Raw genomic sequence first — 18,846 nt, forward strand, 5'->3', positions numbered from 1 at the left:
CTCTGATGTCACTGAGCTACTGCGCTCTTCTCCCAGATACTCCTCATATCTCAAGTGTAACCTAGAAGGATACATGTTTTCATCTCTACACAACCAGTAATCAGTGGTAAATGGCCTTTGTTTTTTTTTCCTTAAGAAACTATCACTTAACAATGATTTGTTTGGAAGTTTCCAGACTCAGGAAGCAATGTAGCCTCAGTACTCACTTTTGCTCTTTATTTGGGAACTGCATTACAACTTCCATATTAAAGCTATTCATGGGGGCACCTGGTGGCTCAATCAGTTAAGTGTTTGACTCTTGATTTTGGCTCAGGTCATGATCTCACGATTCATGAGTTCATGCCCTGTGATGGGCTCTTTTATATCAGTGTAGAGTCTGCTTGAGATTCTCTCTCTCTCTCTCTCTCTCTCTCTCTCTCTCTCTCTCTCCTCATTCATCACACCCCATTCAAAATAAATAAATTAAAAAAACTATTCGTGTTGAATATTTATTTTGTAATCTATTTTTTTTGTGGAAAGTAAAGCTATCTTCAGGATTTGAAGTCCTAAATCAAGGAAACTATAATTAAAGAGGATGTAACTAATAAAAGGGGAAAAACATACCTTACTAGGAAAAATGTTGTATGGAAAACGGGCACTAGGGATTCATTAGAATACAAACAAATGGAATCATTCAAAATATACAACAATTTTTGGTCATGGAAGAAACCTTTGTTCATTCAGGTCATTTCTGGCCATTGAGAAAACCTCTAGCCAAGGAAATGTGTATTTTATAATACATATGTTACACTCTGGTAGACTAAGGTGTCGCATCACACAGTAACTTCACATGCACTGAGCACTAAGTTCACTTAAAAGCACACTCCACAAAGACTTTTTACGCATGTGAATGAGAAAGCATGCAGTCACTCTTCATTAATGACTACAGTCTCGGTACCATGATCTCCAGGAAGCTTTGACAAGACCCTTTCATGGAAAAGATCAGGTCTACTTACGGTCACCCTCACACATGTGATTTGATACTTCTTCACTCATATCTCTCTTTGTTTCCTGAAAAGCATGCAGTTCTCAGTGGAGGCTATGATCACAGGGTCAGGCTTACCAGTATGCCAGGGATGGGTGCTCTTGAAGAGTTTTGGTTGGAAAGGCTGGTAAGGTCTTTAAATCTTTCCTGGCATTTTCATCACTGAAAAGAAGAGCAGTGCAGTAATGTCAGTCACTGCTACCTAAACTATCATCCAAGCTAGTCACCAGATGAAAGGTGATAAATAACTCGGTACACCGGGCTCTAGCAAGATGTGGTCAGCACATATAAGCCTACGGATTCAATTCCCCCAACTGACACCCCCTAAGCCAGGTGATATTTTGAAGTCTTTAAAAACACACAAAAAATTAAAATAACAGTATTCAGGTGCCATAATCCCATTTTCCTTACTCTCCTGATAAACCCGCAGCCATTTCATGGTATATTTCCTATGGAGAGCGATGTGGATATTCCTTATTCTATCTTCACACAGCATCCTTCAAATTTCATTCCACACATTCTCTGTGTGCCTACAGCACTCTCATAGTGATCTTTAGCGGTGTATGATATTCACCATGCTGGAATACTGATTATCATAAAACCATTCATGAAGTATTCTCATTTTTTCATAATAGGTATCAATTCGATAAAAAGGTTTGTATATAGACCTTCTACTACTTGTCTCTTGTTTCCTTACCATACTCTGAAATAAAATGGATCGAGTTGGCCATTTGTGAAAAACACTTGAAAGAAGAAGAATTGAAAATGTGTTTCTAATGAAACCCCAGATATCCTTCAAATTGCATCAAGTGAACTAAAAATGTACCTCGTTAAGGTCAGCTATGATCTCATTGTAAAATGGCAAAATTCTAGTTGTCAAAAGAGACAATTGTGGGGGCGCTCAGGTGGCTCAGTCAGTAGATCATGCAACTCTTGATTTCACGCTTGTGAGTTCGAGCCCCATGTTGGGTGTATAGAGCTTACTAAAAAATAAATAAATAAGAGAGGGGTGTGGTCTTTATGGAACTTAACAGAAGGAAGAACACAGTCATAACTGGTCCTCTCAAAAACTGCCCGAAGTATTTAAGGAGGTAGTCTATGAAAAAACAGACATGGCTCTCTGGGTCTATCAGAGACCACGTTTATCAGTACATAGTTTATGTACTATGGATAAGTACATAAAGAGCTCTTCAAAATCCTGACCAAACTGGTGTTCATCAAACAGCACACTGGTAATTCTCCTACTGTCCACTGCTTCGTCTCTTTCCCATGACCCACTATTTGTGGAGAGCCAGATACCATGCAATACACTTTTTAGGCATTATATACCTGATGTGAGTCTCACCATGACTCCTTCCAGGTGGTAGATACTATTATTATCCATGCTTTACAGGTAAGAGAGAGGTTTCCAGAAGTAAGCCACTGGCTCAGGGTCTCACAGCCACTATGTAGAGAAGCCAGAAGGGAAACCCAGTCTGATTGGCTTTAAACAACAAGAACATGAGGTGTCTGGGTGGCTCAGATGGTTGAGCATCCCATTTTGGCTCAGGTCATGATCTCGTAGTTCATGAGTTTGAGCCCCACATTGGGCTCGGTGCTGACAGCTCAGAGCCCGCTTCCTGATGCTCTGTGCCTCCCTACTCCCACTCTCTCTCAAAAATAAATAAACATTAAAAAAAAAAAAAAGAACAAGACCATAACCTGATTCCCTGACAGACCCTCAGAGCAGCATTCCAGACAGCACATTCTCAACTTGGGCAATGCACAGCTCCTCCACCTCTCCCCCACCCCCAATTACAAACAACAACAACACTGAACCAATTGTTTTCAAGATCCATCATTTATGCATTTTCACATCAGCTTCCTGAGGGTTTGCCTCAGTGATTCACATTGAAAGAGATGAACCCCACACCTGAATGATCGAACACTGAACTTCACGTAAATCTCCTCTGAAAGCATTCATTCAGCACTTGCAGATCAACTGCCACAGATGAACCCAGGGAGCCGAGCACGGGCTGCAGACAGGGTCTGTCTGAGGCACAGTGTGCTGTATTAGAAATCATTCATCCTGCCCCTACATCAGGCATGGGGTACATGGCTCTCCTTCAATGGCTCAGAAGTTTTGTGTTTTGGTTTTACCATCACATTTCCTGACCACGCCACTGAGCATGAACAGAGAGAGTGGCGTGTCCCCTCGCTTGGAGATAGTATGATTTGCACCTGTCAACATTACATTCAAAATGAAGGCGGAGGCTCTTTCCAAAGGCGAAAGATCCGGCTTTACAAATGACTGCAGGAAGTAAAAAGTCACTTGGCTCCTGTTCTTACATAAGGATAAGTCTCTCTATTCATTTGAAATCTAAGCAGTATGCCTTCATGACATTGACAATCTTGGAAAACGGGTTTGGGCTTCCTGAAAACCGAAATATACCACAATCCGATTTATTCATATTAAAGGTCATCTGTCAACTCCCAGTAATGATATTTATTTTTCTTAATAATTTCTTTTATGCTCTGTCCTTCAAATTCTATTTCCTTTTTAAAGAAGTTGGCTTGTGAGATTTTTATGAAGGGCAAATACATGTATATATTCTAAAATGAGAGGCTAAGGACAAACACTTAAAAAATTTTTTTAATTAATTTTTTTAATGTTTTTTATTTATTTTTGAGAGACAGAGAGAGACAGCGTGAGCAGGGGAGGGTCAGAGAGAGAGGGAGACACAGAATCTGAAGCAGGCTCCAGGCTCTGAGCTAGTTGTCAGCTCAGAGCCTGAAGCAGGGCTCGAACCCACGAACTGTGAGATCATGACCTGAGCTGAAGCTGGACGTTTAACTGATTGAGCCACCCAGGCGCCCCCACTTTTTGTTTTTAATCATCACCACCAAATACATGTGTTTTGTTATCTTCTGGGTCCATGTGAACTATATGCTAAGCTCCAAAGACTCAGCCAAACATTCATTTCCTTCTTTGGATTATAGTTAATTTTGTGGCAATTAAGACTCACTAGAGTAGAGGCTGCTAGTCACCATAGATTAGTTTATTCTTCTAGCAAATATGTATGGAGTATACACTGCAGACCTAGCATGTAGAAACAAATGTCACTTGATGGAGTTGCTCTTAACTGATGTGAATAGTCAGCCAAAAGAGAGAAGAGAGAGGGGACAGAAGTAAGGGAGAGATTTTATCCATCATTTTTTTCAACAAGCTCATGGTTGAGAATAAGTGTAAAACCGGAGGTTTGAAGTTGATGCCCATCAAGGTTTTAGTTCCTGTGTCCTTGAAATACCAGCATCTCACAACACTGAAGTTTCTCTAGCATTTAGTAAACAGTATTAAGCACTCAACACCTGTCTTCTAAACACAAGCAACTTACACGTTAGTGCCTAACTAAAGAAACAGCTGTGTGATTCAACATGAGAAAAATACTACCCGTGTTGAATTTATTGAAAGATAAATTCTGGTCTTTGACATGTCATCTTTTCAAGGAATTTCCAAGAGTAATTTAAAACTTTTTTATGGTTTATTTTTAAGACCAAGAGAGACAGAGCATAAGTGGCAGAGGGGTAGAGGGAGAGACACACACACAGAACCTGAAACAGGCTCCAGGCTCTGAGCTGTCAGTATAGACCTGGACTCAGGGCTCAAACCCACAAACAGCAAGATCATAACCTGAATTGAAGTCAGATGCTTAACCGACTGAGCCACCCAGGTGCCCCATTTCAAGAGTAATTTTAACCATCCAATGGTTCCTTTTATCTGCAGGGGATACGTGCCCAGAACCCTAGTGGATGTCCGAGACTGTAGATAGTACCAAACCCTATACATACTATTATGTTTTTTCCTATACACACATACCTGTGATAAAGTTTAAGTTATAAATTAGTTACAGTAAAAGATTAAAAACAACAATAATAAGATAGGACAATATACCATAAGAACAGTTATGTGAATGTGGCCTCTCCCTACAAATATCTTATTGTGCTGTACTCACCGTTCTTCATATGTGATGTGAGATGATAAAATGCCTCCCTGAGGAGATGCAGGGAGGTGAATGACATAGACATTGTGACCTAGTGTTAGGCTACTATGGACCTTCTGCTGATTCGTCAGGAGGAGGACCGTCGGCTTCCAGACTACGGGTAACCGACACCGTAGAAAGTGAAACTGTAGATAAGTCGGATTATTGTACACAATTAGAACCACCCCGGTTATAAGATGTGATAAGATTTTACTCATCCGGACATGGGGGCGGAGTAGCCAATATATTACCAAAGATTAATCATGGGCCACCATCCTAAATAACAATGAGTATTCATTCACTAAGACTGCTAAGGTACTAATCCTTCACCGGGAAGCAACTAAAATGTGCATTAATAGGGAGGCAGCTTAGGGGTCATTTTGAGGAGAGTTTAGACTACTTTAAAAGGTATATACCTGGACAGATGGAGCACAGGTGGGATATGGGGGCAGTGAGACTATTCTGAAGACCGTAATAACATACACGACATTACGCACTTGTTAAAATTTATAAACGATACAGACTGAATCCCAATTTGACTCCGGACTTTAGTTAATAATAATGTAATGATATTGATTCGATTGTAACAACTCCACCACACGAACACAAGATGTTAATAACCGGGGGACCTGTTGGGAGGTCAGGAGGGGGAAAGAAAGAGGCGGAACTCCTTGTACTTCTGCCCAAATTTTCTGAAACCTAAAACTGCTCTAAAATAATAAAGTATATTAACGTAGAAAAGAAAGAAAGAAAAGAAAAGAAATTCACTTTATATTAGTGGTTCTTAACTTGTGTCCCCTTGGGGGACATGTCTTGTGACATTGTTTTTAAAGTTGTTTTTTTTGAGAGAGAGTGCACAAATGAGTGAGCTGTCTGTGCACCTGTGAGCAGGGGAGGGGCAGAGGGAGAGGGGGAGAGAGAGAGAGAGAGAGAGAGAGAGAGAGAGAGAGAGAGAGAGAGAGAATCTTAAGTGCGTCCACACCTGGAGTGGAGCCTGACGCAGGGCTCAATCTCACCGCCCTCAAATCATGACCAGAGCCGAAATTGGGAGTCAGAGGATTAGCCTACCTAACCACCCAGGTCTTCCCCCCCTCATTTTTAAAAAAGTAATCACACCCAGCGTGGGGCTCGAACGTAAACCCTGAGATCAACAGTCGCTTGTCTACCAACTGGGCCAGCCAGGCACTCCTAAGACAAAGGAGGCATTACTGGCATCTTCTGAGTAGAGGCCAGGATGCTGCTGTTCCTCCTATAACACATAGGACAGACCCTAACAACGAAGAACTACCCTGTCCCAAATGACGGCAGTGTCGTGTTTGAGAACCCCTGATGTGAATTATTATAAAACTCCTAATAATTTAACCCTTAACCTTTTTCTTTTTAAGCTTCTTTATTTATTTTGAGAGAGAGAAAGTGTGAGTTGGGGAGGGGCAGAGCTAGAGAGGGGCAGCGAGAGAGAAGGAGAGAGAGAAAGAGAGAGAGAGAGAGAGAGAGAGAGAGAGAGAGAAAGAATCCTAAGCAGGCTACACACTGTCAGCACAGAATCCAATGTGGGGCCCAAACCCATGAACTGCAAGATCATGACCTGAGCCACATAAAGAATTGGAAGCTTAACCGAATGAGCCATCCATCTGTCCCTCAACCCTAAGGCTTCTACTTGTATCTTTCAGACTTAAAGAATTACTCTCCTGCATTACTCTTGGACTATCAATATCAGAATACAAATACATCTTAGCTACAAATGACTATCAGGAGCCAAGTGAGAGAGGCATTAGAAATTCAACTGTGGGGTACCTGGGTGGCTCAGTTGGTAAGTGTACAACTCTCCATTTCAGTTCAGATCACAATCCCAGGGTTTCCTGAGTGGAGCCTCGCTTAGGACTCTGTGCTGACAGTGAGGAGCCCGCTTGGGATTCTCTCTCTCCCGCTCTCTCTTTGCCCCTCCCCTGCTCACACTGTCTTTCTTTCAAAATAAGTAAATAAATATACTTAAAAAATTAAAAAAAGAAATTCAACTGCCTAAACTAGCTGAAAAAAGGCAAGTCAAACTCAGCATGAGAAACGGAAACACAATGGGGGGTGATAGTGACTACGAAGAAAAGAAGAAAACATTGTCTGCTTGAAGTAGTACTTGGCATTACTTGACTGTGTGTGACAGAAATCAACCTTTTAATTAACTTCCCTTTATGTAAAAGTCGGCCCTGGGAGGGCATGCAGTGTTCAGGGGCCCAGACTCGCCTACCGTTGCTTCTCCACTCATGGGGTGTTGCTGTCCTTCATGTGGTCCAAGAGAGCCCATTACTATGTTCACCGTTCAGCCGTCATGTAGAGGAACAATATTACTTTACAAACCCAATACTTTAGGGGCAGGACAGGAAATCTGCCCACCTCACCTTTCTGATGTTCACGGCTGGTACATCACATAGCTATCCCGAAAGATACAGCAGTGGGGAGTCCTCACTTCGGGCAGCCACAAGCCCTAGCTGAGAACTCTACTAGTGTGGAGCAAAAGGAGGTTGGAATGGGGATGGGGGTGGGGGCAGAAACAATGGGACTCCACTGCTGATAAAGAGCAGTCACTTAGATCCCAGCAATTTTTGCCATGTTCGGGGATGTGGAATCCACTATTGCCTAATGGTTACATTCTTTTTTTTTCAAAAATTAAGGCAGAAATCTCAGTTTTATGTAAGATATCTAAATTTTAAAATACAGCCTCCACCAAAAAAAAAAAAACCAAACCAAAAAAAACCAAACCAAAAATGAAAACCAAAAATAAAAGCTAAAGCATTGTGCAGGCCCTATAAAACATACTGGAGACCGTCACTATTGCTTTGCAAATTGTGACAGGCACTATTAGTATAGAATGGACAGGGAGATGCCTTCTCAGCAATTTAATTTGGTTTCCAGCTTTAAACATATTAACAGTGCAAATTGTCAGTAGTACAAAAATTAGAGATACAGAAATGATTCTGACAAATGTGGAATCTGGATCATCCCAAATGATTGTATTCTCAGGAAAGAACAAAGCTTTGTTTTTTGTGTGTGTTAAAAAAGGTTCCTATCATCCCTTCAAATTTAGTTATTTGCACTTTTGCAAAACATCTTTTCCTTCTGTATATATAACACTGTTTTCTTGCAAGAATCCATTTAATAGCCCATTTCTATTAGCCACCACCAATACTGAGATGATTGAGCTGTGGACATCAGCTATAAGTATTAAAAGAAAGTTCCAGAAGGACCCAAAGATGGCTGAGACAGGCAGCCTAGCAGAAGAATGGGTTAAAACTTTCAGCAAACAGTACACAGAAGTAGAAATCCAAATGGCCAACAGACAGAATCAAGTGTTCAGCTTCATAAGTACCTCAGGGAAACACAAACTAAACCCTCAATGAATCATCACTAAGCACCAGACTGCCAAACTCACAACACTGAGAACGCCTAGTTTACATGAAGATGTAGGGCAATAGAAACTTGCATCCCTTGCCAGTGGGAATGTTAATTGGTGTGATCATTTTGGAAATTTGCATACGCTATCCCCAGAGATCCTTTCTTAGGTATATCCCTAGAGAAACTCAAGCAAAAGAATAAGTTTTATAGCAGCATTGTTCACAAGAAGACAAATAAACAACCTGAATACCTTACAACAATAGAAATGATAGGGGTGCCTGGTGGGTCAGTTGGTTAAGCATCTGACTTCAGCTCGGCACTTCAGCTCGGGTCATGATCTCATGGTACATGAGTTCGAGTCTCACATTAGGCTCTGTGCTGAGAGCTCAGAGCCTGGAGCCTGCTTCAGATTTGGTGTCTCCCTCTCTCTCTGCCCCTCTCCTGCTCATGCCCTCTCTGTCTCTCAAAAATAAATACATGTTAAAAAAATTAAAAAACAACAACAATAGAAATGATAGAATTGTAGTGTACTCATACAATGGAATACCATACAGCCAAGAAAGTACTCTATAGCTTCATGGAACATGATGAAACTCACAAATAGTAAGCAAAGAAGCCAGACCCAAAATAATTCACAATCCTGTGTTCTAAAACAAGTCAAATGAAACTAAAGATTCTTATGTAGGTGATTAAAGTATAAAGCAAAACAAGAAAATGCTTACCATAGTCAGTGTACCTCTGTGGAAAGAGGATTTTATCGAAGCGGGGAGGGGCACGGTACACAATGGGGAGGCTGGAGGATCCTGGCCGCGGTCCTCCCTGGGTGTGGCTATGCGACTGTGCATTTTTGAATTTGCTCTTTAAACCAAACCTACATGTTTTACGCATTCTTCTGTGTGATATAATTTACATCAAAAACGAAAGCAAATGTGGCAACTGGGTGGACATAAGGAACTGAAGAGCAAACCCACAGTCTTGTGGACGGGAAGAGCCTAGTGGCCAACAAAAGCGAGAGGCTGTCTGTCACTAACCAAAAAGTGAACCCACGAGGGTGTTAGAAACACAGGCATGTTATTCTAAGGTTAATCTTGATCATTTTCAGAGTTTAGGACCACGAAAGATTTCACGTCTGAGTGGACTGACAGTAGCTGAGCTTTTCTTTGTTCACCCTCTGAAGAACTCAGCCGGGGAATTTGCCTGGGAGCCTGAGGCCACGTGGACCCACTGAGCTTGCCGGGGCAGCCAGGTCTGGCTTCAGCAACAGAAGGCCCCTCCCGGCTGGTGGGCAAGCAGGCAGGCAGCCTAGGGCAGGGCAGGAGGCTCAGTTTATATGAATCAGGATCAACCTCAGAGCCCAGAGGGAAGGTCTGAAAGTAGCGGGGAGGTGTGTAGCCCTGGATGGAGACGTCTCTGCCTTTCTCCAGCACTAAATGCACTCAGCCTGACGGGGCATTCTTGACCTTAATAGCCACTGAAGTGTTATTTTAAAGATGCACTTGACTAGAATTGCCAACAGGGACTGGTTTTCCCAGGTCCTGGCCAGAGAGAAGACTCATAAATCTACAGGACTTGTTACTTCTCAGTAACTAAACAAGAAATTGCTTTTCTTTACCATGTTGGCAGGAATTCAGACGTCACATTGAAGAACATGCTTCATCTGATGATCTAGGTAGAACCCCTCCATTTAGGTATTCCAGATTCCTATTCGGACAGCTCTCTAGAAGGATGCAGCCCATGACCCACCATTTTGCCAACGCAACTATTTTTTCAGGCCATGATTCCCTTTGGCATTCTCAAGCCCCCTTTCTTGGGCTGTTGTTTTTCTTCGCTGACCTCAAAAACCCTGTAGGAATGTGCCAACCTCACTCATTTTTGAGAAAGCCACATGGCTGGCAAAACTGAGGCCACCCTTTGTGTGTGCGGGAGCACTTGTGTGGAAACAGCCACCCCCAGCAAATGTGTGCACCTGTTTGTGGCTAATTGGGAACATACTCACAGAGACAACCAGCCACCTGTCTTCTGTGGCTGAAGGGCAGGCAATTAGCAAACCGTGGGTGCTACTGCTTTTCAGAGCAGACCAATCACTGAGCTCCCTTGAAGATGGTGCTGCCTATGCTTGGTATGGAGGCATCCCTAGGTTTCTAGGACATTTCGAAAAAAAAGCCCAAATCCCAACCTCTCCCCTTTTTTTTGATGCAAAAGCTCTTCCTTGCCTGATACCCAAAGCCAAAGTCCCTAAAACGCACATGTGAAATATAAGGACCCAATGGAAATGACTGTAGCAACTTTAGTACACAAAGAAATAAACTAAGCTCTTTAAAAAATAACTTAGGACTGGAGTCTTTTCATCCATATATAATTCAACCTGTATTTTATAAAAATGTATATGCAGGGGCACCTCGCTGGCTCATTTGGTAAAGCATGAGACTTCAGACCTCAGGACCATGAGATTAAGCCCCTCATTGGGCACAGAGATTACTTTACAAAATTAATAAAATAAATATATATATTTTAAAAATACTTATGGGCAGATACAATATATTGCTAAATATGTATATGAAAGTGTAAAAACACTATAGTTAATGCCTGTTTGAATATTAAAGGTTAAGTCTACCATGTAGCCCAAATATCATCAGAAATTAAATAAACAGGGAAAAAAAGAAATTGAACAAAAGAGTGTGAAAAGGGACATCCGGGGACTTGGGCAACCTGTCACAGCTGGGAATTCTAAGGCTATGTTCCATGCAAACTAAAGATTTGCAGTCATTAGGAATTGTGCTAATTAAAAACATTTGCCAGTCTCCTGGCATTGCCCCGTAGAGACCCTGGTGCTAAGCTACTTCCTTATCTAAGCTTGCTCGAAACCATGCACTTCACTGACGGACTAGGACAGGGGAATGACCATCCGAGGCAGAACAAGCGCACTGTTACATGGTGGAGTGGGTGCCGACTCAACCTGCTGGATCCAGTGTTTAAGGATGACAGCCTGCGTAACCATGTCATTATTAAAAGGTTTTGGTTACTGTGTACAAACAGGAATTTCCCTGAACAGTCTCTTGGACTGATTAGCACTCGGTGATCAGCAATTTAAGGTATGTTATCAGTTTACTTAGAGTGGTTTTTCACCGGAAGTCACCAGAATGCCTTCAAACAACCCTGTTTTTTTTGTTTTAAATCACATTTGTTTCAGTTATCTCTGAACTTGGCCTTCTGTGAAGAGTCTGGTTTATCAGCTCCTTGACTTAATAACAAGGGAGCTCTAATGGCAAATTTCTTTCTCCTAATTCCTAGGGAAGGGGACATTAAAAGTGACTAGAAACATAGGAGTTATCACACCACAGTCCCCTGACCAGCAGAATCAGTATTATCTCAGAACTTGTTAGAAATGTAAATTTTCGAGTCCTGCCCCAGACCTGCTGAATCAGAAGGGCTCAAGGGGGAAACTAGCAGTAGAATAACAGAATACACACATCATAATACATCATAAAACACAAGGAGATTTTCAAAAAAGAGGTAGTAATCAACCATTTAAAACAGAAAAGAAGGAAAAAAAAATAGAAAAGAAGGTCCAGGAGTATGAGGACCATCAGGAAGTCCGTTTCAGGAGACTCTAGGGGGCTGACCTAGCAGTGAGGCCAAGGGAGCATGTCATCCAGTCCCCAAAAGAAATACTTCAAATGACAGTTCACAATGACTGGGCATTATTAGGTGGCAGAGTTTGGATGAAAGCCTTTCTCTATAGATGTGTCATACTTTTTTCACCAGTTCCCCCATTTCACAGATGTGAAGACTGAGATTTCAGACAGATTAATTTAAACTGACACAGTAAGAACGTAGCAGAGGGGACTCCAAACCTGTGCTTTACCCACTTTGCCTAACTCCTCTAGATTCTAAAGAGAGGGGTCAGAAAACAGGGAAAGGGTAGTTGAGGAAGGAAAGACTCCCTCTCTTGGGACTTCAGAATTTATAAACATGGTGGCCACTGACTGGTTCTATGACAGTTTCTTGGGTGAAGACAGGTGGCTTTTGAAAACTAGAATAATGTGGAGTAGCCAAAAGGTGAATTAAACTACATGAGAGATTTGAACACAGATAACAAAACTGAATTATGTGTTTGTTGAACCAAAACAATGTCAGTCCACAGTTCTCCCCTAATAGCAAAGATACCAAACTTCGTTAAAAAAATTTTTTTTAAAGCTACAGAATCAGATCCCAGTCATTTTCAGCAGAGTTTTACAACAGGGCATCCAAACTCACCTGAACCTCACTTCAGGTGAGAAGCTCAACACCTCAGCAAAGGCTCCTTCAGCACACAAAGTATTCCTGATGCCCAATGTTTTTGACACTGACTTTGAATTTCATAGTAAGCTCTCCTGACCAGTTATCTATGTTACAGGAGCCCCGGTCCTGGGAGGAGATGGAGAAAGTAGGAAACACTTTGTCGCGTTCATTTGCGTTCATTCATAGTCAATTGCAAGGGCAGAAAGCTAGGGCTCTGACTCGCTCAACTGTCTGATCCTACCACTGAGCACTGCAAAAAAATTAGTATAGAAAAACTGCTTACAGACGAGGTAATTTCCTAGTAGCCACGACAAAGCGCCCTCCTTGCCTTCCACCCCTGTAGACCAAATTGCAGCCAGCCCGGGTGGACAAGCTGAGTTCCTTGGGTCCAAACCCTGAGTTCACCGCGCACAAAGGTCTGAAGACTTACCAAAGGCCCTGCAGGGAGGTGTGCTATGTCTGGAATGCCAGCAGCCGGTGGGCTGGCTCCCGGGACCCCAGGTCTGAGCAGCAGAGGGAGAAGGAGGGGAGGGAGAGCAGGTGGGGACTGGGAAGCTGTACTGGAAGAGGGGAGGGACCAGGCAGGCAGGTCCAGTCCTGACTCCTCCCAGCCCAGGTCACAGGGTCTTTCCATTCTCGGAATTTCCTCCCCCACCTCCTCTAAACATTTCTCACTCACACCTCCAGCCAAATCACTGAGAGGATTACAGAAGCCATCTTCCAGGCCTCCTGCTGAAGCTCCGGGAGTCCCCACTGCTCCTGGGGAAAGGGGTGGTCCTCCCCCTTCCTCACTGAGCAGATGAGGCCCTTTCACTGGGGTTCAGGTGTGAACATGCATTTCCAGGCTGCCTCTGATCTCCAGCTCCCCCGGACCTCTTGGCTCCTTAGCAGGACAATAAATGGCTTTAAAGGAAACTGTCCTGGGTTGTGCAGTGTGACAGACAACAGCTCCCCATTTTACTCAGAGGAACTCACTGGATCCTCTTAGCAAACCTAGACACAGGCACTGTTTCCAATTCATAGATTAGGGAACTGAGGTTTAGAAAAGTCACCTAGCGGGTCGCCTGGGTGGCTTACTTCGTTTGGCCCAGGTCATGTAGTGATCTCACACGCTGACCGTGTGGAGCCTGTTTGAGATTCTCTCTCTCTTTGAAAGTAAATAAAAATGCTTAAAAGACAAATCACCGAGCTGCTCCCTTCTGCCAGAGCTTGCATGGGGGCAGCCAGGACTTGGGTGCGGGCACCTGCAAAGTTTCCACTTAACAAACATCAACAGGCCAACCAACCAGCCAGCTTGCTCTCCACCTGTGATGTGCAGTAACAAGGTTTCGTCCGAGAACTGAATTCAGTCCCGGGTCTCGGTGTGCTGTAGGATTGCTATGGTCTTAGATAAACTAACTTTGCAAGCCTTGGCTTCCTTACTATAAAAATAGGGATGGTGCCGTGTCACCAGAATGCTATGAAGGTACCTGCCTACATTCAATAAACATGTTCTTGTGTTCTTTCCTTTCTGACAGTAGCACAGGAAACCAGAGCTTACCAAACCCTTTAATGCCCCCAGCTCAGACCAGGCTAGGGGGGATTGTGACCTCCAAGAAGAATCCCCAGTGGGTGATCCAAGTTGGAGCTGCCAGATTAAATACTTAGGACACACTTATACTAAGAAATAGTATTCATTGTTGAAGCATTATATTGTTCACCGGAACCTAATATAATACTGTATGGTAAGTATACCGGAATTTAAGAAAACATTCATGGTCTAAAATTCCAATTTAGGCAGGCATCCTCTATTTTTATTTGCCACATCTGCCAGCCCTTAAGGGTTGGTAATAACACGGGCAAAAAACTTCGGGAGCACCTTGCCAAGTCCCAAGTTATAAACAGTTTTAGGATTGGTTCACCAGAATCCGCTGTAACTGATTCAAGTTCAGCCTTCAATGTTGGTGTTCCAACATCACAACCAGTCCTCAGAATTTGTGTCAGACCCTGAGCACAGTACCAAGGATGCAAGGCATCTGCATGGTGGGAAACATAGTATCCTTTCAGCTGGAATTCTTTTGCTATTAAAGTTTCGTCCACGGCCTGACTTGTAACACAGGGCACATTGAGTCTGTCCATCTGCATGCTTGATAGTGATCAACTGTCAAACTATTTTTTTAAGTCAAAAGTATTTCTGATAAAATGAACATGTGCTGAGAGATTTTTCTAGACATTAGCCAGCTCCCTGAGGATTCTAATCGTGTCTGTTTTGAAACTTCAACTCTTTCAGAAGAAAGAATATTGGTAAGAATGACTTATGCTGAGAAGCAGGTCGGCGTGAAAATCTGTAAACATACTAAAATAAAAATATTTCACAAATCCATAGGGACAGAAGGCAGAATGGTGGCTGTCAGGAGCTGGGGTAGGGGTGACAGGGCAGGATATTTAATGGGCATAGGGTTTCAGTTTTGTTAAGATGAAGAGTTCTGAGGATCGTTTGCGTGACAATGAGAATATATTTAATGCTTCTGAATTACACACTTAACAGTGGTTAAGATGGTACCTTTTATGTCAATATATTTTACAATAAGTTTTAAAAATGATCTGTAGTACAAATCTTGAGTTAGAAAAAAGGACACATGGAAGAAAACTAATCAATACAGATCAAATTCCCTATAAAAGAGTGTAAAGTCAAAGAAACCTGTCCCTCTCCTGGGAAATTGCCTACTGGGCAAGTGAAAATTACTTATGGTCAGCTTGCAGCCCCACAACTTTATCCCTTCGTCCTGCATGTGTGACCCAGGGTGTCCTTCCTGGATTTAACCACATCAGACATTTGACCACAGATAATAAGACTGAGTGTGTGTTGTGTTGTGACTTAGTGTTTCTTGAACCAAACCCGAAGGCACTGAAATGTGTATCAGTGAGGGATGTAGAAGTCATTCTTCAAAATGCCAAATGGGTTGCCCTTTGGGGAGAGAAGCTCCTGTCATGCTACTTTCTTATTCCTACTGAACCCCAAATACACAGATGTATTAGTCAGCCACTGTCTGAAAACCCCAGCAAGACTGAGTTTCATATTAGTACCAAGTAGCAGTGATGGTGGTGCAAAGGCCCTGATCCCTCCTGGCTCGGGATTGATCCTCACTGGGATGTTAGCAGATAAGTCATATTAGGGGGAACTTTCGGCCTTTTATTTTTGTTTACTTGCATCAAGTTTTTAAACTCTCAAAAGCAAAATGTTCTGAAATGCAAAATACTGAGGCTGTGAAGTGCAAAGGCCTGGATTCCTAGCTTGAATCTGCCCTTAGCTGGTGGATCAGGGCTTTATTTTCTGCAAAACAGAGATGAAAGAAAGCCCTTTCCTCACAGGGTTATTGAAGAAAAAAGTTATAATGCTTATTTATTTTTTGAGGGAGAGAGAAAGAACGTGACGTGAGTGAGGAGGCGCAGAGGGAGAGGGAGACACAGGATCTGAAGCAGGCGTCTAGTTCTGAGCTGTACGTGGGGCTCGAACTCATGAACCACCGTGAGATCATGACCTGACTGAACCACCCAGGGCACCCCTCACAGGGTCATTTTAAAGTTCAAACAAGACTGTACTGGCATTTAGAAAAATGCATTTTAAAAGCCCAAGCAAGGTAATAGTCTGAGAATGAGGTCTGTGAACTGCTAACAGTCAAAACAAACAAAAATATTTGCTTCTATTCAAACACGGGCAACACCTTTCTTTTCTAAAAGCTACAGCAGAACAGCTTTTACAGTCCGAAATACTTCCACACGCTAGGCACTCAGCTTAGCATCTAACCATAATCCACTGAAGACTCCTCTTCCACAAACAGTGGAAGATAGAGAAACGGACATAAAGAGGGGAGACCTGGGACCCAGCAAGGCGCCAGGACCCGCTGGTGCAGAGGACGGGACATTGCTGCCAGAAACAGGCCGTGCAACATCGTCTGGCCTGCGGGTCCAGGAGTTCCCTGCAGCCTACCTGCCTCTCCTTATCTGTCTCGCCCAGCAGATGCCATCAGATATCCTTTGAATTAACTTTTGAGGAATTCCAGGGGAAAGGCGGAGTGGAAATTCAGAGAATGAGGTTTCAGATCCACATTCCACGTGTGGAGGATATGGACCTTCCTTGCCAATGTCAGCCGCACATCTGCAGAACTGGCATCTCCATAGCTACCATGTGAGGACAGAGTGATACAAAGAATGTCAGAGTGCCTGGCACCTCGTGGGTGACGGTAAAAGCAGTGTGCGTGACCGTGAAGTGAGTGAGCCCTGCCATCAGATGGCCTCAGTTCTAAGCCCAGCTCCACATCTTACCAGCTGTGTGACTTGGGCAAGTTACTCAACTCTTCTGGGCCTCAGCTGTAAAATGAAGATAATAATCTTACCTAGCACTTAGAATTGATACAAGGGAGTGAATATTTAGGAAGCTTTTAGAAATGAGTATTCCAGGCACCAAGCACCTTGCTCTAAACCCCTTTACGTGTATTATCTCTGTTCATTTTCACAGGGGCCCCATGAGGGAGAGGCTATGTTACACCCTGTGCCTCAGACCTGGGAGGTCATGCAAAATGGAATCAGAATGGACCAAGAGGAGCGGCGCCTGAGTGGCTCCGTCAGTTAAGTATCTGACTTTGGCTCAGGTCATGATCTTGTGGTCTGTGAGTTTGAGCCCCATGTCGGGCTCTGTGCTGACAGTTCACAGCCTGGAGCCTGCTTTGGATTCCGTGTCTCCCTCTCTGTCTGCTCCTCCCCCCACTTGCCCTCTGTCTCTTGTTTCTCAAAAATAAACAAATATTAAAAAAATAAGACAGAAAGGACTAAGATGTTCCACACATATGCAAAAAAAGAAAAAAAAGCTGATTTGTAGAATTCTCTTTCCACCTTTCTCCATGGAGGACCTGTTTAGACACCAGAAGAGACATGTTCTTTCAATAATCCATTCAACATCCAGGCCTCACCACTAGCACCAGCCACACAGTTTGCAAGGCTCCGTGACAAACGAAAACGTGGAGCCCCCTTATTAAAAAATCATTAACAGTTTCAAAATGGTAACAGAATGGCATCAACCAAGCATGAGGCCCTGCTCTGAGCAGGGGGCCCCGTGTGACTGCACGGGTCACACACCCACCAAGTCTGTCCCACCAAAAGCTTTCTCCCTGGTAGGTTTCCATTGTCTTAACTGCTTCCTTTCTGCCTGCCCAGCCTCGGGTGCCTGTGTCCAAACTGCATGAGCTTGTTGACAGAGCCTCTGGGCACCAGCGGGTTCTGGGCAGCGCCTCCCACACCCTGCGGGGAGTCAAGGGCTGGCTCCCTGCTCTGGGTGGCAGGGGGAAGCTTAGCCTTGCTTTGGGAAGTTCCCGGCAGGCAAAGTGGGTAGTGTACCACAGATCTTACATTCATTCTGAAAGAGGATGCAGTGCAGGAGACGTGGACGTCAATGTGTTAAGCTCTGAAGTTTTTCAAAATACAAAACAGCATCTAAAACAATTCTGACAAAAGCACTGTGTTGGAGGTTGGTCAACAAAAACACACTGATATGCAAAGAAGGAAAATCAGAAATATTTTTCCTCCCACCATCCTGAGACAATTAAGTCATGACAACCATAATAGCCTAATTTTTTTCTGTCCCTACCTTAACCCAGGCAGCGTGAAAAACACAGTCACTCAATACTGCATATTTGAACGTTGCTAAGAGAGATCTTAAATGTCCTCATCACAAGAAAAAAAAGTTCACAACTATATCTGGTGATGGGTGTTAACAAGATTTACTGTGTTGATCATTGCATACTATATACAAATATCTAATCATCATGTAGATTGCTGCACCTGAAACTAGTGTTACATGTCAATCATACCTCAATAAATTGTTTTAAAAGGGACTGTAATTATCCCTATACAGATAAGGAAACTGAGTTTTAGAGATGTTCACCAGTGAGAGGTAGAATCTGGAACTCAGCTCTGCCGAACTTCAGAACCCACGCTCAGGGCACCTGGGTGGCTCAGTCAGTTTAACATCCGATTCTTGGCTTCAGCTCAAGTCATGATCTCATGGCTTATGGGTTGGAGCCCCGCACTGGGCTCTGTGTTGACAGCATGGAGCCTGCTTGGGATTCTCTTTCTTTCTGCCCCTCCTCCACCTCTCCT

The 18,846-nt window shown here is 43.2% G+C and overlaps 1 protein-coding gene across 2 annotated transcripts in view; it reads right to left on the reverse strand.

The window, feature by feature from the left end:
- The window catches only part of FRMD4B (FERM domain containing 4B), a 169,132-nt gene that overhangs the window by 40,829 nt on the left and 109,457 nt on the right, over positions 1–18,846 (reverse strand). For both annotated transcript variants that reach the window (XM_029918214.1, XM_029918215.1), the window contains exon 8: positions 1,103–1,186. In XM_029918214.1, the coding sequence (XP_029774074.1) occupies positions 1,103–1,186 (84 nt within the window). The remainder of the gene's footprint in view (positions 1–1,102; positions 1,187–18,846) is intronic.

This window comes from Suricata suricatta, chromosome 12 (genome assembly GCF_006229205.1).
Source record: "Suricata suricatta isolate VVHF042 chromosome 12, meerkat_22Aug2017_6uvM2_HiC, whole genome shotgun sequence".
Taxonomy (NCBI): Eukaryota; Metazoa; Chordata; class Mammalia; order Carnivora; family Herpestidae; genus Suricata; species Suricata suricatta.